Raw genomic sequence first — 22,446 nt, 5'->3', positions numbered from 1 at the left:
CGTACCCCTTGTTACGTTCCTTGAGGGGTGTAGTTTCCATAATAGTGTGCCATGGGAGGGGGGGGGTTCTGTCCTTGCACCATAGGGGCTTCCTAATGTGACATGCCCCCCAAAACCATTTCAGAAAAACTCACTCTCCAAAATCTTATTGTTGCTCCTTCCCTTCTGAGCCCTCTACTGCCCCCGCCGAACACTTTACATACACATATGAGGTATTTTCTTACTCGAGAGAAATTGGGTTACAAATTTTGAGAGTATTTTTCTCCTTTCACCCCTTGTAAAAATTCAAAAACTGGGTCTACAAGAACATGCCAGTGTAAAAAATGAAGATTTTCAATTTTCTCCTTCACTTTGCTGTTATTCCTGTGAAACACCTAAAGGGTTAACACACTTACTGAATGTAATTTTGAATACTTTGAGGGGTGCAGTTTTTATAATGGGGTCATTTATAGGGTATTTCCTATATGAAGGCCCTTCAAATCTAATTCAAACCTGAACTGGTCCCTGAAAAATTCCGATTTAGAAAATTTTGCAAAAAATTGGAAATCGCTGCTGAACTTTGAAGCCCTCTGATGTCTTCCAAAAGTAAAAACATGTCAACTTTATGATGCAAATATAAAGTAGACATATTGAATATGTGAATCAAAATATCATTTATTTGGAATGTCTATTATCCTTACAAGCAGAGAGCTTCAAAGTTAGAAAAATGCAAAATTTTCACATTTTTCATCACATTTTTGAATTTTTCACCAAGAAATGATGCAAGTATCGACAAAAATTTACCACCAACATAAAGTAGAATATGTCACGAAAAAACATACTCACAATCAAATTTATAAGTAAAAGCATCCCAGAGTTATTAATGCTTAAATTGACAGTGGTCAGATTTGCAAAAAATGCTCCCGTCCTTAGGGTCATAATGGGCTCTGTCCCCAAGGGGTTAAAGGGGCACTCCACTAGAAAACATTTTTGTTTTTTTATCAACTGGTGCCAGAAAGTTAAACAGATTTGTAAATTACTTCTATTAAAATCTTAATTCTTCCAGTGCTTATCAGCTGCTTTATTCTCCACATTTGAATTTCCTTTCTGCCTGACCACAGTGCTCTCTGCTGACATCTCTGTCGATTTTAGAAACTGTCAAGAGCAGGAGAGGTTTTCTATGGGGATTTGCGACAGTTCCTGACATGGACAGAGGTGTCAGAAGAGAGCACTGTGGTCAGGCAGAAAGGAAATTCAAAAAGAAAAGAACTTCCTGTGGAGCATGCAGCAGCTGATAAGTACTGTAAGGATTAAGATTTTTTAATAAAAGTAATTTACAAATATTTACAAATCTTTCCGGCACCAGTTGATTAAAAAAAAAAAAAAAAAAATGTTTTCCAGTGGAGTACCCCTTTAAAGCGTTCCTGTCAGATCACTCAAAAAAAACGAAACTGTTATATGTTGCTCAGTATCTCATCCTGATCATGTACATGTACTTTTTTATGTGTCTATGACCTACATTACTCTCAGAATTAGCTTTATTTCTGAAATACCTTAATTTTGTCCACCAGAAGCAGGAGGGCGGGTACTCACTGTGATAACCACTCCCCCTCCCTCACTCTCCAAAGTCCAGTGCTTCCCAACCAGGGAGCCTCCAGCTGTTGCAAAACTGTAGCTTTTGGCTGTCATCATTTGGCTGTGCAGGCATGCTGGGAGTTTTAGTTTTACAGCTGGAGGCATATGATTGTATTCCCCCTTTATTACACACACACACTGGCTTCATATATTCTTACATATACACATTAGATAGACACACTGATATACACACATACACATATATCCATACACACATACATGCAGAGACAGTTCCTTTTTCGTATGCAATGCAATGTGTTTCTGCCTCTCACACAGCAGACATCATTGAGAGCCCGGCAGCAGTCTTTCTGCCCCATCCCCTCCCCTTCTCTTCACAGGAGTCTGCAGTGTGTACTGCCCCTCCCCCCTCCAAAACATCTAGGACGAAGCAGTGTACATAGCAGGACTGAATGCATTCAGTTCTTTGAATTGATTTTTCTGAATGAAATACTGAAAATGTTCTAATGAAAGCAATTGCAAAACCTATTGGTTTGCATGCTTTCCAATATATCAAAAGTTTTTATATCTGACAGTGCCTATTTAAGCCTATGTTTACACACAGTAAAATTGGCATTTTTATCTTTAAAACTGCATTTTGCGGTTAAAAATCGGGTAAAAATGTGCTGATTTTCTTATCATGTGTACCATTATTGTCAAAAGAAAATAGGCCATCAGGAAAATATCAGCGGTAATTTCAACAGAGAAAAATGTATTATAATGTTCTTAAATTTCAGCAGATTTAAGGTAACAAAATTAATAAAACCACTCCTAAAGCAGAAAATAATTGGCTGAAAAACTATTTTTAAAAATCTGCAGATTTTTTTTAGCCATTTTGTATTAAATAGCTTTTTCACAAAATGACCATTTTTCTCTGCCACAAAAAAGAAAGTGTGTGAATGTAGAATTAGGACTCTTTTATGCTGTAGTATTTCGGTCATTTTTTTTTTTATTTTTTATTTTTTTGCATCATTATGTTTCCAAATCAAAGAATAGGTACAAAGCGTTCTTCATACTTTTTCTCTGTTTTTATTCAAAATACTGACCAAAATTTGAAATAAGTCTGCTGTGTGCAAATATAACCAGACTCACATGTTTAACCCTTTAATGACCCATGAAAATACCTGCATCATGATGTATGGGGAGGGTTTTGGAGCCAAGCTTTCAAAAGTCACAGAACAGCCACAGTCAGTAACCGGCATGGAGCGAGCTCCAAAGCCAGTTAGTTAACCTTTAAAGGGGTACTTTACTGGAAACATCTTATCCACTATTAAAAAGATAGAGGATAACATTTTGGGGCGGTGCGGCACCCCTGTCATTTGGTGCATGGAGCGAACTCCGCTCCGTGCCTGATGACTGGCGATACAAGCTGCCACGCTGCCTTCACTCACGTCTACGGGAGGAGGCGTGATGGCTATGTACTAGCCCTCACGCCCCCTCCAAAAGACATGAATGGAGGGGGCATAGCGTAACGTCAAGAATGCGGAATCTGTAAGCTTCTGTGTTCCGGGCGCCGCCGTTGCCAGCCCAGAGATCACGGGAGTCCCCAGCGGCGGGACCCACGCAATCTAACATCTTATTCCCTATGCTTTGGATAGGGGATATGACGTTTCCAACGGAGTACCCCTTTAATGCTGGCAGCAGCATCTAGATGGTTAGAAGCCACATCAGGGCACTGTTTGGGGTCTGATGGGCTTCATGTGATATAATGTCATGAAGTCAATCAGTTGTCTAAGGCCTTCCATGGCTGCCATGTCAGACCTACTACTACAAGCTTCCACACGTATTGCAATAGCCTGTATAAATGATCAAGCAATCACATTGTAAAGTCCCCTAGGAGACTTTAACCCCTTAAAGGGGTATTCTGGACAAAAACATTTTATCCCCATCCAAAGGATAGGAGATAAGTTGTCTGATCGCGGGGGGCCTGCCACTGGGACCCCCTGCAATCTCCCTGCAGCACCCGCATTCTATACGGGAGCTGCGTCTCCAGTTTCGGAAACCTCCGGGTTTCCGGGACTGGGGACGTGACATCACGCCAAGCCCCCTCCATTCATGTCTATGGGAGGGGAAGTGACGGCCATCACGCCAGCTCCCATAGACATGAATGGAGGGGGCGTGGAGGTTTCCAAAACTGGAGATGCAGCTCCTGCATAGAATGCGGGTGCTGCAGGGAGATCGCGGGGGGTCCCAGCGGCGGGCCACTCGTGATCAGACATCTAATCCCCAATCCTTTGCATAGGGGATAACACGTTTTTGCCTGGAATACCCCTTTAAGGATAGACAGATTTTTTACCTTAATGACCAGGCTCTTTTTTATTTATTTTTTTATTTGACATGTCTCTTTAAATGGTAATAACTTTTGAATGCTTTTCTGAATGGGCGCTTTTTTTATAATTTTTTTTAATGTTCATTGTGCGATAAAAGTGATGTTATATTTATTCTGTGGGTGGGTACAATTATGGCGATACTCATTTTATATAGCTTTTTATGTTCCCTTTTTCTGAGCAAAATTCTTTTTTTCACTTTTTTGTGTTATGTTCCGACAGCGGTAATTTTTCTATTTCTCGTCCGATGCCATTGAGTGAGGGCTTATTTTTTGCGGGACAAGCTGTACTTTTTATTGGTATAATTTTTATGATACATGCTACCTTTTGATCTTTTTTATTCCGCTCTTTGTACCAAAATTGGTGAATTTTGCGCTTCTTTGTTGTTGTTTTTTTAGGGCGTTCACCATGTGGGATAATTTACGTGATAGCTCTATAGTACATGTCATTACGGACGTGGCAATACCTAGTATGTATATGATTTGTGTTTTGTTTTTTTTATGATGATACAGGGCTATAATGCTCCCGTATAATGTATAGATGTGGGCGGCCGGCCGCTCTTCTATGGTCCCCTGCACTGATGTATATATACATACCTATTTTACCTAGTTGTGATTGGCTGGAACCATCCGGTCAATCACAGCTCTTTGTGGGAAATATGAATAGGTGTATATATATACGGCAGTGCAGAGGACCATAGAAGAGCGGCTGGCCACCCGCATCTATACATTATACAGGAGAATCGCAACGGGTGTCAGAAGTGACACCCGAGGTGATCTGTCAATTAGTACATGTGCTACTACTCCCAGTAGTACTAACTAAAAAAAAAATTTAAAAGTAAAAAACACACACACTTTATTCAACACATTATTAACCCCTTAACGACCAAGGACGTATATTTACGTCCTTGGCCAGCTCCCGCAATATAACGCGGGGTCACTTGGTGACCCCGCGTCATATCAGGTCAGTCCCGGCATGTATCTGAAGCCAGGACCCGGGGCTAATAGCGCGCAGCAATCGCGGTGCCGCGCGCTATTAACCCTTTAGACGCGGCATTCAAAGTTGAACGCTGTGTCTAAACCGAAAGTGAAAGTTGCCTGTCTACTCAGTGAGGCTGATCGGGACCACCGCAGTGAAAATACGGTGTCCCGATCAGCTGGGACACGAGCGGAGGTCCTCTTACTTGCCTCCGGCGTGTCCCCTCGGTGTTTGATTGCTCCAAACCTGAGATGAAGGCTTGAACAATCGACCGCCGATAACCCTGATCAATGCAAAGCTATAGTGCTATAGGTCCCTATGGGAGCTATAACAATGCAAAAAAAAAGTCATTTAACCCTTTCCCTAATAAAAGTTTGAATCACCCCCCCTTTTCCCATAAAAAAATAAAACATGTAAATAAAAATAAATATAAACATGTGTGGTATCGCCGCGTGCATAAATGTCCGAACTATAAAAATATATCATTAATTAAACTGCACGGTCAATGGCGTACGCGCAAAAAAATTCCAAAGTCCAAAATAACATATTTTTGGTCACTTTTTATATAATGAAAAAATGAATAAAAAGCGATCAAAAGTCCAATCAATACAAAAATAGTACCACTAAAAACTTCAGATCACGGTGCAAAAAATGAGCCCTCATGCTGCCCCATATGCAGAAAAATAAAAAAGTTATAGGGGTCAGAAGATGACAATTTTAAACGTATAAATTTTTCTGCATGTAGTTATGATTTTTTACAGAAGTATGACAAAATCAAACCTATATAAGTAGGGTATCATTTTAATCATATGGACCTACAGAATAAAGATAAGGTGTCATTTTTACCGAAAAATGTACTGCGTAGAAACGGAAGCCCCCAAAAGTTACAAAATGGCATTTTTTCTTCAATTTCGTCGCACAATGATTTTTTTTTCCATTTCACCGTTGATTTTTGGGTACAATGACTCATGTCACTGCAAACTAGAATTGGTGGCGCAAAAAATAAGCCATAATATGGATTTTTAGGTGCAAAATTGAAAGGGTTATGATTTTTAAAAGGTTAGGAGGAAAAAACAAAAGTGCAAAAACGGAAAAACCCGTGGTCCTTAAGGGGTTAAAATACATTATTAAGAAAAAAAAAGTTTAACAAAATTAATTATAACAAACATATTATTTTTGCATTTAAATGTCCCCTTACTAAATTTTTTTTATTGTCGGCTACATTTTTAGTTCCCTGCCCACCCACATAAATTGATCTGTTTAAAAATTAATATAAATTTCGTTATAAAAAGAAAAATTTTGTTAAATACAATTTTTTCCATCACTACTGTATTTTTTTTTAATTATTTTTTTTTAATGGTACCTTACAAAAAGAGCAGAAAAACACCCAAATCAGTAAATGCAAGTGGATCTGGCATTTTGCAGTTCACTATTGACTTGCAGCTAAAATCTGTCTGCAGAGTTTTTTCACAGAAAAAATGCAGTGCGGCAAAATGGGCGGTTTTATTGCCGTTTTTACATGAAAAACCTCAATGGAATCCAAGCCTAAAAGCAGAAGGTTTACTTTTTAAACAGGACCATACACTAACACTAACCACACTACCTTTTCTAATCTGCCCTATCAATCTTACCCTAATACACTTAACCAAAAAACACAGTAAATGCACAAGGTTTACTCGTTTACACAGGACTCTACACTAACACTAACTATACTACCTTTTCTTATCTGTCCTAGCAATCTTCTCCTAGCAAAAAAACACCTTAAGAGCACAAGGTTTACTCTTTCTCCCCTAATATATCTCCCCTAACACATCATCTAAGGAAAAAATCCTAAAATACACAAGGTACTTTTTTGAGGCGGTTCCTACACTAACTACACCTTTTTTCCATGTCTCTCCTAGCTATTTTCCACCTACAGACCCATATAAGGGATTATTTTTTTGTGCTACCAATTGTACTTTGTAATGACATCAATCATTTCACCACAAAATCTACAGCACAAAATTATTTGTGGGGCAAAATTGAAAAAGACAAAATACATTTTGTAACTTTTGGGGGCTTCCGTTTCTATGTAGTGCACTTTTTTTTTTGGTAAACATGACACATATTCCTTATTCTGTAGGCCCATAAGATTAAAATGATACTTAACTTAAATAGGTTTTGTTTTATTTCGCTTTGGAATGACATCAATGATTTTATAATAAAATTTGCAGCGATCAAAAAAATATTTGTGGGGTGAAATAAATAGAAAAATGCACTTTTCGGTAAAAATGAAACGTTATCTTTATTCCGTCGGTCCATACGGTTACAAGGATACCCAATTTATATAGGATTTATTTTATTTTGCTATTTAAAAAAAAAATTATAACTACATGCACCGAAATTAGTATGCTGAAAATTGTACTCTGACCCCTATAAATTTTTTATTTTTCCACATACGGGGCTATATGAGGGCTAATATCTTCACCATGACCTTTTTTTTCTCGGTACCATTTTTGTTTTGATGGGACTTTTTGATCCCTTTTTATACATTTTTTATAGTATATGAAGTGACCAAAAATGCCCAAGTTTGCACTTTGCACTTTTTTTTATGTGTACACCATTGACTGTGTGGTCTAATTAACCTTATAATTTAATAGTTTGGACTTTGGACAGTTACACATGCAGCGGTACCAAATATGTGTATGTTTATTTTTTATTACATTATTTTATCAAACAAATGTGAAAAGGGGGATGTTTCAAACTTTCATTAGGAAGGGGTAAATTCACTCTTATTATTTTTTTTTTTACACTGTTTACTTTATGGGCAGCTATTAGAATAGGGGCCTACCAAACTTTATGGGGGCAGCTATTAGAAGAGGTGTCTATCCAAACTTTATGGGGGCAACTATTAGAAGAGGGGCTTACCCAAACTTTATGGGGGCCCCATATAGTTTTGTTAGGCCCCCATGTTTAAGTTGCCCCCATATAGTTGTTGTAGGCCCCTCTCAAAGGGGTCTAAAACTATATGAAGGGAACAATTAGCTAAAAAAAAAAGGCCTACAAAAACTTGCCCCCATATAGCTGTTGTAGGCCTCTCTCTGTTGCTAATTTTTACCCCCATATAGTTGTAGGCCTCAGTCCTTCTGCCCCGGCTCCAGTCATATATATATATATATATATATATATATATATATATATATATAAATATATATATATATATATATATATATATATATATATATATATATATATATATATATATTATGTGTGTGTGTGTGTTTTTTTACTTATTGACCTCTGTACCTCCTCTCAGGGCAGGCTCTTCCTTTGCACTGCTCCGCTCAGCAATGTCTGCTGCTCCACACCGCTGGCCTCCTCTACTGCGGTCACGTGATGTCAGGGCCAGCGTCAGTATGCAGAGCGCATAGGACGTACCTCCTGGTGTCCACTGCTGCTGTTTTAAAGAGACAGCGGCTGCGGGCCCCGGAGGTACAGTCATGGCAGTAAATGTTGGCACTCCTGAAATTTTTCTAGAAAATTAAGTATTTCTCCCAGAAAAGGATTGCAGTAACACATGTTTTGCTATACAATGTTTATTCCCTTTGTGTGTATTGGAACTAAACCAAAAAGGGAGGAAAAAAAGGAAATTGGACATAATGTCACACCAAACTCCAAAAATGGGCTGGAAAAAATTATTGGCTCCCTTTCAAAATTGTGGAAAAATAATATTGTTTCAAGAATGTGATGCTCCTTTAACCCCTTGAGGACTCAGGGTTTTTCCGTTTTTGCACTTTCGTTTTTTCCTCCTTACCTTTTAAAAATCATAACCCTCTCAATTTTCCACCTAAAAATCCATATTATGGCTTATTTTTTGCGTCACCAATTCTACTTTCCAGTGACATTAGCCATTTTACCCAAAAATTCACGGTGAAACGAAAAAAAAATCATTGTGCGACAAAATCGAAGAAAAAATGCCATTTTGTAACTTTTGGGGGCTTCCGTTTCTACGCAGTGCATATTTCGGTAAAAATGAAACCTTATCATTATTCTGTAGGTCCATACGGTTAAAATGATACCCTACTTATATAGGTTGAATATTGTCGTACTTCTGGAAAAAATCACAACTACATGCAGGAAAATGTATACGTTTAAAAATGTCCTTTTCTGACCCCTATAACTATTTTATTTTTCCACGTACAGGGCAGTATGAGGGCTCATTTTTTGCGCCGTGATATGAAGTTTTTAACGGTATGATTTTTGTTTTCATCTGACTTTTTGATCACTTTTTATTCATTTTTTAATGGTATAAAAAGTGACCAAAATACGCTTTTTTGGACTTTGGAATTTTTTTGCGCGTACGCCATTGACCGTGCGGTTTAATGATATATTTTTATAGTTCGGACATTTACGCATGCGGCGATACCACATATGTTTATTTATTTTTTATTTACACGGTTTTATTTTTTTTATGGGAAAAGGGGGGTGATTTAAACTTTTATTAGGGAAGGGGTTAAATGACCTTTATTAACACTTTTTTTTTACAGTGTTATAGGTCCCATAGGGACCTATAACACTGCACACACTGATCTCCTATGCTGATCACTGGCGTGTATTAACACGCCTGTGATCAGTGTTATCGGTGCTTGACTGCTCCTGCCTGGATCTCAGGCACGGAGAAGTCATTCGTCGATCGGACACCGAGGAGGCAGGTAAGGACCCTCCCGGTGTCCTGTAAGCTGTTCGGGATGCCACGATTTCACCGCGGCGGTCCTGAACAGCCCGACTGACTAGCCGGGATACTTTCACTTTCGCTCTAGAAGCGGCGGTCAGCTTTGACCGCCGCTTCTAAAGGGTTAATACCGCACATTGCCGCGATCGGCGATGTGTGGTATTAGCCGCGGGTCCCGTTGATGAGCGCTGGGACCGACGTGATGTGATGCTTCATATCGCGGGATCCGGCGCAGGACGTAAATATACGTCCTGCGTCATTAAGGGGTTAAACTCACCTGGGGCAAGTAACAGGTATGGGCAATCTAAAAATTACACCTGACAGCAGATAAAAAGGAGAGAAGTTCACTTAGTCTTTGCATTGTGTGTCTGTGTGTGCCACAGTAAGCATGGACAACAGAAAGAGGAGAAGAGAACTTGAGAACCAAAATTGTGGAAAAATATCAACAATCTCAGGGTTACAAGTCCATCTCCAGAGATCTAGATTTGCCTTTGTCCACAGTGCACAACATTATCAAGAAGTTTGCAACCCCTGGCACTGTAGCTAATCTCCCTGGGTGTGGACAGAAGAGAAAAATTGATGAAAGGTGTCAATGTAGGATAGTCCGGATGATGGATAAGCAGCCCCACACAAGTTTCAAAGGTATTCAAGCTGCCCTGCAGGCTCAGGGAGCATCAGTGTCAGCGCGAGCTATCCATCATCATTTAAATAAATTGAAACACTATCGCAGGAGACCCAGGAGGACCCCCATGCTGACACAGAGACATTAAAAAGCAAGGCTACATTTTGCCAAAATGAACTTGAGTGAGCCAAAATCCTTCAGGGAATCGTCTTGTGGACAGATATGACCAAGATAGAGCTTTTTGGTAAAGCACATCATTCTACTAGTTACCGAAAACAGAATGAAGCCTACAAAGAAAAGAACACAGTACCTACAGTGAAATATGGTGGAGGTTCAATGATGTTTTGGGTTGTTTTGCTGCCTCTTGCACTGGGTGGCTTGAATGTGTGCAAGGCATCATGACATCTGAGGATTACCATTGGATTTTGGGTCACACTGTACAGCCCAGTGTCAGAAAGCTGGGTTTGTATCTGAAATCTTCCAGCAGGATAATGACCCCAGAAATTGATGGTAACAAAGCGCTGGAGAGTTCTGAAGTGGCCAGCAATGAGTCAAGATCTAAATCCCATTGAAAACCTGTGGAGAGATCTTAAAATCACGGCATCTGCGGCAGTGCGGTACTTTGAATGGATGATCGGATCACCCGCAGCGCTGCCGCGGCGATCCAATCATCCTGCATGGAGGCCGGAGGACCCCTCACCTGGCTCTGGTCATCTCCCAGGGTCTTCTGCTCTGGTCTGAGATCGAGCAGGCCAGAGCAGAAGATCACCGATAATACTGATCAGTGCTATGTCCTATACATAGCACTGAACAGTATTAGCAATCAACTAATTGCTTTGAATAGTCCCCTATGGGGACATAAAAAGTGTAAATATCACCGCGTGCATGAAAGTCTGAACTATTAAAATATATTGCTAACTATCCCGTACGGTGAACGGCATAAACATAATTTTTTTTTTTTTAAGTCCAAAATTGATGCTTTTTTGTCACATTTTATAAAAAATTTTTTATAAAAAGTAAAACCTAAGCAAAAGTGGTACTGATAAAAACTACAGATCATGGCACAAAATATGAGCCCTCATGCCGCTTCATATACCGAAAAATGAGAACGTTATAGGTGGTCAAAATAGGGCAATTTCAAACATACTAATTTTGTTAAATGGTTTGAGATTTTTCTTAAGGGGTACAATTATAAAAAGGTATATAACATGGGTATCATTTTAATCGTATTGACCCACAGAATAAAAAAAACATGTTATTTTTACCAGAAAGTCTACAGCGTGAAAACGAAACCTTCCAAAATTTGCTAAATTGTGGATTTCTTTTCAATTTTCCCACATAAATAATATTTTTTTTGGTTGCACCGTACATTTTATGGTAAAATAAGTGATGTATTTACAAAGTATAGTTGGTGACGCAACAAACAAGCCCTCATTTGGGTCTATGGATGGAAATATAAGAGAGTTATGATTTTTTGAAAGCGAGGAGGAAAAAACTAAAATGCAAAAATAAAATTGGTCTGGTCCTTAAGGCCAAAATGGGCCTGGTCCTTAAGGGGTTAAGCATACTAATTTTCTAACAAAAAAAGTATTTAGATTTTTTTTCATTTGCAAAATTACTTTTTTTTTTATTTTGTCCTATATATTTTTTTTCTTCACCATAGATTTTGTGGTTAAATGAGAGATGTCATTACAAAAAAGTGATTGGTCCTGCAAAACAACAAACCCTGATATGGGTCTATAGAACAACATTGCAGAACAATTTCTGTTAGAAAAAAAAATGTAGATGAGATTTCAAAAATGTCATGGGTGCTTTATTCTACTGCAGATTTGACAGGCAGTAGTAAGGGTAAGGTTACCTCTAAAAGGCTGTGGAGTCTCTTGGGCTAATTCCTGTAACCAGGCTTTACTGTCTCAGCTCTCTCCATCTCCTCCTCTCTTCTCCCACCTTCACATCATTATGCGATGTTGTAATAAATATCATTACCATAAATGGATTTTATTTGGTAAAAATTCATGTAATTAATTGGCATCAACTTTATTGCAAGACACATCTACTTTTCTAGCGGTTTCCAACCAATATTCCTTAACTCAATATTAGTTTCAGTGTGTATTTGTTTTATCTAAAATGAAACAGCTGCATAGGAAATTTGTCAACTTAACAACTGTTGTGCTTACTTTCAGGTATCTTGGAATCACTCGACCACTGACCTACCCAGTGAGACAGAATGGAAAATGTATGGCCAAAATGATCCTGTGTGTCTGGCTCCTGTCCGCCTCCATTACGTTACCTCCTCTGTTCGGTTGGGCTCAGAATGTAAATGATAACAAAGTTTGCTTAATTAGCCAAGATTTTGGCTACACAATTTACTCTACAGCTGTTGCCTTTTACATCCCGATGTCGGTCATGCTGTTCATGTACTACAGAATATTCAAAGCTGCTAAGCGGAGTGCAGCCAAACACAAGTTTGCTGGATTCCCACGATCAGAAGAAAGTGAAGGAATGATTATGGCAAATGGAGTGGTAAAAATACACAAAGAAGCAGAAGAATGTACAAATCTGTCCAAATTATTGAGAAATGACAGAAAAAACATTTCCATTTTTAAAAGAGAACAGAAAGCAGCTACTACACTTGGGATTATTGTCGGGGCTTTCACTATATGCTGGCTACCTTTTTTTATACTTTCAACGGCTAGACCGTTTATCTGTGGAACAGAGTGCAGCTGTATTCCTTTGTGGATGGAAAGGACATTTCTATGGCTGGGATATGCAAACTCTCTGATAAATCCTTTTATTTATGCCTTTTTTAACAGAGACCTAAGGACAACCTATCGAAATCTGTTACAGTGCAGGTACAGAAATATCAACAGGAAGCTGTCAGCTGCAGGGATGCATGAGGCTTTGAAACTTGCAGAAAGGCCTGATCATACCTTGTAAGAACACAACTAATCACATGCTATATTCCTTCTTTGTGTACACCATGTATGAATATTTATTGATGCACTAGTAGACAGAAGCGGACAGATTCAATCTTTTTAGTAGAAAAAGACAAGGCTTTTTTAAACACAAACTTGGTGTTGTCTAATTTAGGCAGCCCAATTTAAAATACTTTGGAGAATGATACCTGTCTCTCAGCCAATGACTGTTGGCAAAGTTATAAAGTCAAGTTTTACTTTTAAGCAGCCAGCGCTGCAGCATTCATGTCTCCTCCCTCCCTTTCCTGCATGATTAAGGTGCGGAGTTTACCCTCCAGCCCTGAGCCTTGTACATCAATCATGCAGTGCAGGGAGAGGTGGGGGAGGGAGGAGGCATGCATGTTGATTTCACAACTTTGCATGAAATTCAGCTGACAGATTCCTCAAAACAGATAAATATTCTTCTTTATCTACTTACCAGAGTAAAGAGTGGCTACAAAAAGTGGTACATATATTCAAAAAATTGGTTCGTTTTACTAAGACTAGACAGTCCAAGACCGTACAAGATTTTTAAAAGACCACACCATTTTAAAAAATCTCGTGCAGTCTGCACATAAAAAAAATGTCTTTCTCTCTGGAGGACTCAACACACACGCGTTTCACATCATATCCCAAAATATTTTACTAGATGACTAGTTTAGAACAAAAGCATGACATTCTGTTGAGTATGTATTTGATCATATAATCACCCAAAAAAATGAGCACAGTACAATATAGAAATAAAATCAATTTATTACAAATACATTAAAATATACAGAAAAATAAAATTACAGTAACACTACACCCATGAGACCATGTGTGAACGAGAGGGGGAATTTATGCCAAATAACATATAATGCTAAAATATATAATGAAGTCACTATCACAGCAAATAATGAACGTGCAAATGGCAGACCTAATAGTTACAAGCAAAAATAGGTATAGACAAGTATTGAAGGGGCATAGCGTGACATCACGCCCACATCCCTCTTGACATTACACCTCACTCCCTCAGTGCAAGTCTATGGGAGGGGGCATGTCGACCACTGAACGCTGGGGAAGTAGACTACCCCTTTAAATATGCAGCATAGTTCCCCCCACATTAGGTTGGCAGCACAGTTCCCCACATTAGGTTGGCAGCACAGTTCCCCCCACATAAGGTAGACAGCATAGTTCCCCCCACATTAGATTGGCAGCATACCCCCCACATAAGTTTGGCAGCATGTTCCCCCCACATTAGGTTGGCAGCATAGTTCCCTCCACATTAGGTTGGCAGTATAGTTCCCCCACATTAGATTGGTAGTATAGTTCCCCCACATTAGGTTGGCAGTATAGTTCCTCCACACTAGGTTGACAGTATAGTTCTCCCACATTAGGTTGGCAGTATGTTCCCCACATTAGGTTGGCAGCATGTTCCCCCACATTAGGTTGGCAGCATCTTCCCCCAAGATTAGGTTGGCAGCATAGTTCCCCCCACATTAGGTTGGCAGCATAGTTCCCCCACAATCGGTTGGCAGCCTAGTTCCCCCCACATCAGAATGGCTGCACAGTTCCCCCACATTAGGTTGGCAGTATAGTTCCCCCACATTAGCTTGGCAGTATAGTTCCCACAAATTAGGTTGGCAGTATAGTTCTCCCCACATTAGGTTGGCAATATGCTCCCCCCCACATTAGGTTGGCAGCATGTACCCCCCCCCCACATTATGTTGGCAGTATGTTCCCCCACATTAGGTTAGCAGTATAGTTCCCCCACATTAGGTTGATTAGGTTGGCAGTATAGTTCCCCCAAATTAGGTTGGCAGTATAGTTCCCATCACATTAGGTTGGCAACATTTTCCCCCACATTAGGTTGGCAAGATGTTCCCCTACATTAGGTTGGCAGCATGTTCCCCCCACATTAGGTTAGCAGCATAGTTCCCCCCACATTAGGTTGGCAGCATAGTTCCCCCCACATTAGGTTGGAAGCATAATTCCCCCCCCCCCCCGCATTAGGTTGACAGTATAGTTCCTCCACATTAGGTTGGCAGTGAAGTTCCCCCACATTAGGTTGGCAGTATAGTTCCCCCACATTAGGTTGGCAGTATGTTCCCTCACATTAGGTTGGCAGTATAGTTCCCCCACATTAGGTTGGCAGTATAGTTCCCCCTACATTAGGTTGGCAATATGTTCCCCACATTAGGTTGGCAGTATGTTCCCCACATTAGCTTGGCAGTATGTTCCCCCACATTAGGTTTGCAGTATGTTCCCCCAAATTAGGTAGGCAGTAGTCCCCACAGACATACAGCCTTCAGCCATATAGAGTGTATGGCTGGAGGCTGTATGTCTATGTACTGCCCCACCTCAGTGCTCCGACCACCGCTCCTCTAGTCTGGGGTCACATTCTACTGCTATGGCCTATAGGCCAGGACCAGAGTAGCGGTGGTCTGAGCACTGAAGCTGACGTGCAGCTGGTAACTCACCATGCCGGCCAATTCGCATCCTCCTGCTCAATGCTCTGATGCTCCACTTCTTCACTCCTATGGGCACTTCAGTGACGTCCCTGCATGCACTACCTCCCGGTGGCCCCTGCGTTTTTAAAGTTAACACGGGGCCGCAGAGAGTTAAAGGGGGCATCCTTGTGTCACGAAAATATCTTTCAGGACACAGGGATGCCCTTAATACAGTGGGAAATTAATCTGGGGGGGGGGGCAATTGCCCCGTTGCCCCCACCCCTGAATCCGCCACTGTAACACAGTCATGCAATATAACCAAACAATTGCAGCACTACTTCACCAGTTAAAATGCATGGTGCCAGTTCCCCAGACTCAATCAAAGTCAATTCAGGTAATCAAAAAACAATGGCATAGTTCTCCAATATCAGCAAACAAATTTGTGGATTTATTCACTTCTCTATGGAAGCTTGAAAATTGTTCCCTATAAGAATTGAAATGTTGCTGTGACCTGAGTGAATAAATCCACAATTTTGGTTACTGATGTTGGAGTGCTGCACCATTGTTATTTTTAGTCAGCCACCAATTGTGCAAGTTCTTCCACTTAAAAAGATGAGAGAGGCCTGTAATTTTCATCATAGGTATACCTCTATTATGAGAGACATAATGAGAAAAAAAATCCATAAAACCCATTGTCAGATTTTTAAAGAATTTATTAACCCCTGAAGGACTCAGCGTTTTTCCGTTTTTGCATTTTAATTTTTTCCTCATCACCTTCTAAAAATCATAATGCTTTCAATTTTGCACCTAAAAATCCATATGATGGCTTATTTTTTGCACCACCAATTCTACTTTGCAGTGACATTAGTCATTTTACCAAAAAATCCACGGCGAAACGGAAAAAAAAATCATTGTGCGACAAAATTTTAAAAAAAAATTCATTTTTGGGGTTTCCGTTTCAACGCAGTGCATTTTTTGGTAAAAACAACACCTTATCTTTATTCTGTAGGTCCATACGGTTAAAAGGATACCCTACTTTTATAGGTTGGATATTTTCGTACTTCGGGAAAAAATCATATCTACATGCAGGAAAATGTATATGTTAAAAATTATCATCTTCTAAACCCTATAACTTTTTTATTTTTCTGCGTACGGGCCGGTATGAGGACTCATTTTTTGCACCATGTTCTGAAGTTTTTATTGGTACAATTTTTGTATTGATCGGACTTTTTGATCGCTTTTTATTCATTTTTTCATGATATAAAAAGTGACCAAAAATACACTGTTTTGGACTTTGGGATTTTTTTGCGCGCACGCCATTGACCGTACAATTTAATTAATGATATCTTTTTATAGTTCGGACATTTTCGCACGCGGTGATACTACATTTGTTTATTTTTTATTTTTATTTACACAGTTTTTTTTATGGGAAAAGGGGGGTGATTCAAACTTTTAATAGGGAAGGGGTTAAATGACCTTTGTTAACTTTTTTTTTTTCACTTATTTTTGCAGTGTTATAGCTCCCATAGGGACCTATAACACTGCACACACTGATCTCTTATGCTGATCCCTGCAAAGCCATAGCTTTGCAGGGATCAGTCAGATAAGGGCTTGATTGCTCAAGCCTGTAGCTCAGGCTTGGAGTAATCAATCGACGATCGGACACTGCGGAGAGAGGTAAGGAGATTTTATCGCGATGTCCCGATCAGCCCGACTGAGCTGCCGGGAACCATTTACTCTCGTTTTCAGATGCGGCAGTCAACTTTGATCGCCGCGTCCGAAGGGTTAACAGTGCGCGGCACAACAATCGATGCCACGCACTGTTAGCCCAGGGTCCCGGCTATCGTTAGCAGCCGAGACCGACCCGGTGTGATGCGGGGTCACGTACAGGTGCGGCCTAAGTCCTTAAGAGGTTAATTAAGGTGGAAAATAAGTATTTGGTCACCTACAAACAAGCAAGACTTCTGGCTCTCACAGACCTGTAACTTCTTCTTTAACCCCTTGGGGACAGAGCCCATTATATCCCTAAGGACGGGAGCATTTTTTGCAATTCTGACCACTGTCATTTTAAGCATTAAAGGGGTATTCCAGGCAAAAACTTTTTTTATATATCAACTGGCTCCGGAAAGTTAAACAGATCTGTAAATTACTTCTATAAAAAATCTTAATCCTTCCAATAGTTATTAGCTTCTGAAGTTGAGTTGCTGTTTTCTGTCTAACTTTCTGATGACTCACATCCCGGGAGCTGTCCAGCTCCCATGGGGATATTCTCCCATCATGCAAGGGATATCCTCCCATCATGCACAGCTCCCATGACGTGACATCATCATTGAGCATTTAGACAGAAAACTTCAGAAGCTAATAACTATTGGAAGGATTAAGATTTTTTAATAGAAGTAATTTACAAATCTGTTTAACTTTCCAGAGCCAGTTGATATATAAAAAAGTTTTTGCCTGGAATACCCCTTTAATAACTCTGGGATGCTTTTACTTTTCATTCTGATTCCGAGATTGTTTTTTCGTGACATATTCTACTATATGTAAAGTGGTACATTTTTGTCGATACTTGCATCATTTCTTGGTGAAAAATTCCAAAATGTGATGAAAAAATTGAAAATTTTGCATTTTTATGACTTTGAAGCTCTCTGCCTGTAAGGAAAATAGACATTCCAAATAAATTATATATTGATTCACATATACAATATGTCTATTTTATATTTGCATCATAAAGTTAATATGTTTTTACTTTTGGAAGACATCAGAGGGCTTCAAAGTTCAGCAGCAATTTTCAAAGTTTTCACAAAATTTTTTAAATCAGAATTTTTCAGGGACCAATTCAGTTTTTAAGTGGATTTGAAGGGCCTTCATATTAGAAATACCCCATAAATTACCCCATTATAAAAACTGCACCCCTCAAAGTATTCAATATGACTTTCAGAAAGTTTGTTAACCCTTTAGGGGTTTCACAGGAATAGAAGCAAAGTGAAGGAGGAAATTCAAAATCTTCATTTTTTACACTCGCATATTCTTGTAGACCCAGTTTTTGAATTTTTACAAGGGGCAATAGGAGAAAAAGCCCCCCAAAATTTGTAAACCAATTTCTCTCAAGTAAGGAAATACCTCATATGTGTATGTGAAGTGCTCGGCGAGCGCAGTAGAGGGATCAGAAGGGAAGGAGCAACAATGGGATTTTGGAGAGTGAGTTTTTCTGAAATGGTCACATTTAGGAAGTCCAGTGAGCCTTAACACCCCACAGGTGTTTGATGACTTTTCATTTAAGTCAGATGTGTAAATGAAAAAACATTTTTTTCACTAAACTGCAATTTTTCCCCCAAATTTCCCATTTTTTACAAGGGGTAATGGGAGTAAATCCCCCCAAAATTTGTAACCCCATCTCTTCTGAGTATGGAAATACCCCATGTAACGACGTAAAATGCTCTGCGGGCGAACTACAATGCTCAGAAGAGACAAAGTCACATTTGGCTTTTGGAAAGCAAATTTTGAGAAATGGTATTTGGGGGGCATGTCACATATAGGAAGCCCCTATGGTGCCAGAACTGCAAAAAAAAAAAAACACATGGCATACTATTTTGGAAACTAAACCCCTCAAGGAACACAACAAGGAGTACAGTGAGCTTTAACACCCCACATTTTTCACAAAAATGAGGGTTTTTCCCCAGATTTTACATTTTTACAAGGAGTAATAGGAGAAAATGCCCCCCCACAATTTGTAACCCCATTTCTTCTGAGTATGGAAAAACCCCATGTGTGGATGTCAAGTGCTCTGCTTGCGCACTACAATTCTCAGAAGAGAAGGAGCACTATTGGGCTTTTGGAGACAGAATTTGTTTGGAATGGAAGTCAGGAGCCATGTGTGTTTACAAAGCCCTCCGTGGTGCCAGAACAGTGAACCCCCCCACATGTGTCCCCATTTTGGAAACTACACACCTCACAGAATTTAATAAGTGAGCATTTACACCCCACTGGCGTTTGACAGATCTTTGAAACAATGGGCTGTGCAAATGAAAAATTAAATTTTTCATTTTCACAGACCACTGTTCCAAAAATCTGTCAGACACCTGTGGGGCTTAAATGCTTACTGTATGATTTATTACATTACATGAGGGATGTAGTTTCCAAAATGGGGTGACATGTGGGGGGGGGTCCATTGTTCTGGCACTACGGGGGCTTTGTAAAAACACGTAGCCTTCAATTCCGGACAAATTTTCTCTCCAAAATCCCAATGGCGCTCTTTCTCTTCTGAGCATTGTAGTGCACCCGCAGAGCACTTTACATCAACATATGGGCTATGTTCTTACTCAGAAGAAATTGGGTTACAAATTTTGGGGGACTTTTTCCTATTTTCGCTTGAGGAAATGAAAAATTTAGGGTACCACCAGCAGTTTAGTGAAAACATAATTTTTTCTTCATTTTCCCGTCCAACTCTAACAAAAATTTGTCAAACACCTGTGGGGTGTTAAGGCGCACTATACCCCTTGTTACGTTCCGTGAGGGGTGTAGTTTACAAAATGGGGTCACACGTAGGTATTTATTTTTTTGCGTTTATGTCAGAACCGCTGTAAAATTCGCTACCCCTGTGCAAATCACCAATTTAGGCCTCACCAATTTAGTGCGCTCTCACTACTGAGTCTTGTTGTGCTCCTGCAGAGCATTTTATGCCCACATATGGGGTTTTTCCGTATTCAAGAGAAATTGCGTTACAAATTTTGGGGGCCTCTTTTCCTTTTACCTCATGTGAAAATAAAAAAGTATGGGGAAACACCAGCATGTTAATGTAAACATTTTTTTACACTAACAGACTGGTGTAGACCCCAACTTTGCCTTTTCAATAGGGCTAAAAGGAGAAAAAGCCCCCCAAAATTTGTAGAGCATTTTCTCCCGAGTATGGAAATACCCCATATGTGGCCCTAAACTGTTTCCTTGAAATACCACAGGGCTCCAAAATGAGAGAGCGCCATGCGTATTTGAGAACTAAATTAAGGATTGCATAGTAATGGACATAGGGGTATTGTTACGCCGAGCGCTCCGGGTCCCCGCTCCTCCCCGGAGCGCTCGCTTCACTCTCCCCGCGGCAGCGCTCCGGTCACGTCCTCTGACCCGGGGCGCTGCGATTCCGCTGCCAGCCGGGATGCGATTCGCGATGCGGGTAGCGCCCGCTCGCGATGCGCACCCCGGCTCCCCTACCTGACTCGCTCTCCGTCTGTTCTGTCCCGGCGCGCGCGGCCCCGCTCCCTAGGGCGCGCGCGCGCCGGGTCTCTGCGATTTAAAGGGCCACTGCGCCGCTGATTGGCGCAGTGGTCCCAATTAGTGTGTTCACCTGTGCACTTCCCTATATCACCTCACTTCCCCTGCACTCCCTTGCCGGATCTTGTTGCCTTAGTGCCAGTGAAAGCGTTCCTTGTGTGTTCCTTGCCTGTGTTTCCAGACCTTCTGCCGTTGCCCCTGACTACGATCCTTGCTGCCTGCCCCGACCTTCTGCTACGTCCGACCTTGCTTTTGCCTACTCCCTTGTACCGCGCCTATCTTCAGCAGCCAGAGAGGTGAGCCGTTGCTAGTGGATACGACCTGGTCACTACCGCCGCAGCAAGACCATCCCGCTTTGCGGCGGGCTCTGGTGAAAACCAGTAGTGGCTTAGAACCGGTCCACTAGCACGGTCCACGCCAATCCCTCTCTGGCACAGAGGATCCACTACCTGCCAGCCGGCATCGTGACAGTAGATCCGGCCATGGATCCCGCTGAAGTTCCTCTGCCAGTTGTCGCTGACCTCACCACGGTGGTCGCCCAGCAGTCACAACAGATAGCGCAACAAGGCCAACAGCTGTCTCAACTGACCGTTATGCTACAACAGTTACTACCACAGCTTCAGCAGTCATCTCCTCCGCCAGCTCCTGCACCTCCTCCGCAGCGAGTGGCCGCTCCTGGGATACGCTTATCCTTGCCGGATAAATTTGATGGGGACTCTAAGTTTTGCCGTGGCTTTCTTTCCCAATGTTCCCTGCATCTGGAGATGATGTCGGACCTGTTTCCCACTGAAAGGTCTAAGGTGGCTTTCGTAGTCAGCCTTCTGTCCGGAAAAGCCCTGTCATGGGCCACACCGCTCTGGGACCGCAATGACCCCGTCACTGCCTCTGTACACTCCTTCTTCTCGGAAATCCGAAGTGTCTTTGAGGAACCTGCCCGAGCCTCTTCTGCTGAGACTGCCCTGTTGAACCTGGTCCAGGGTAATTCTTCCGTTGGCGAGTATGCCGTACAATTCCGTACTCTTGCTTCAGAATTGTCCTGGAATAATGAGGCCCTCTGCGCGACCTTCAAAAAAGGCCTATCCAGCAACATTAAAGATGTTCTGGCCGCACGAGAAATTCCTGCTAATCTACATGAACTTATTCACCTAGCCACTCGCATTGACATGCGTTTTTCCGAAAGGCGTCAGGAACTCCGCCAAGATATGGACTCTGTTCGCACGAGGCGTTTCTCCTCCTCGGCTCCTCTCTCCTCTGGTCCCCTGCAATCTGTTCCTGTGCCTCCCGCCGTGGAGGCTATGCAGGTCGACCGGTCTCGCCTGACACCTCAAGAGAGGACACGACGCCGTATGGAGAACCTCTGCCTGTACTGTGCTAGTACCGAACACTTCCTAAGAGATTGTCCTATCCGTCCTCCCCGCCTGGAAAGACGTACGCTGACTCCGCACATAGGTGAGACAGTCCTTGATGTCTACTCTGCTTCTCCACGTCTTACTGTGCCTGTGCGGATGTCTGCCTCTGCCTTCTCCTTCTCTACAGTGGCCTTCTTGGA

At 41.1% G+C, this 22,446-nt stretch overlaps 1 protein-coding gene and 1 long non-coding RNA gene across 6 annotated transcripts in view; one reads left to right on the top strand and one right to left on the bottom strand.

Annotated features, from left to right (window-relative positions):
- HTR7 (5-hydroxytryptamine receptor 7) overlaps positions 1–22,446 on the top strand; it is a 219,953-nt gene that overhangs the window by 119,874 nt on the left and 77,633 nt on the right. For all 5 annotated transcript variants that reach the window (XM_056530168.1, XM_056530171.1, XM_056530166.1 and 2 more), the window contains exon 2: positions 12,433–13,182. In XM_056530168.1, coding sequence (XP_056386143.1) covers positions 12,433–13,182 — 750 coding nt within the window. The remainder of the gene's footprint in view (positions 1–12,432; positions 13,183–22,446) is intronic.
- Positions 1–22,446, bottom strand: part of LOC130282191 (uncharacterized) — a 311,154-nt gene that overhangs the window by 274,840 nt on the left and 13,868 nt on the right. The gene's annotated exons all lie outside the window — the stretch shown is intronic.

This window comes from Hyla sarda, chromosome 7 (assembly GCF_029499605.1).
Source record: "Hyla sarda isolate aHylSar1 chromosome 7, aHylSar1.hap1, whole genome shotgun sequence".
Classification (NCBI taxonomy): domain Eukaryota; kingdom Metazoa; phylum Chordata; class Amphibia; order Anura; family Hylidae; genus Hyla; species Hyla sarda.
The sequence above is the reverse complement of the archived record's forward strand: the minus strand, read 5'-3'. Positions and strand labels throughout refer to the sequence as shown.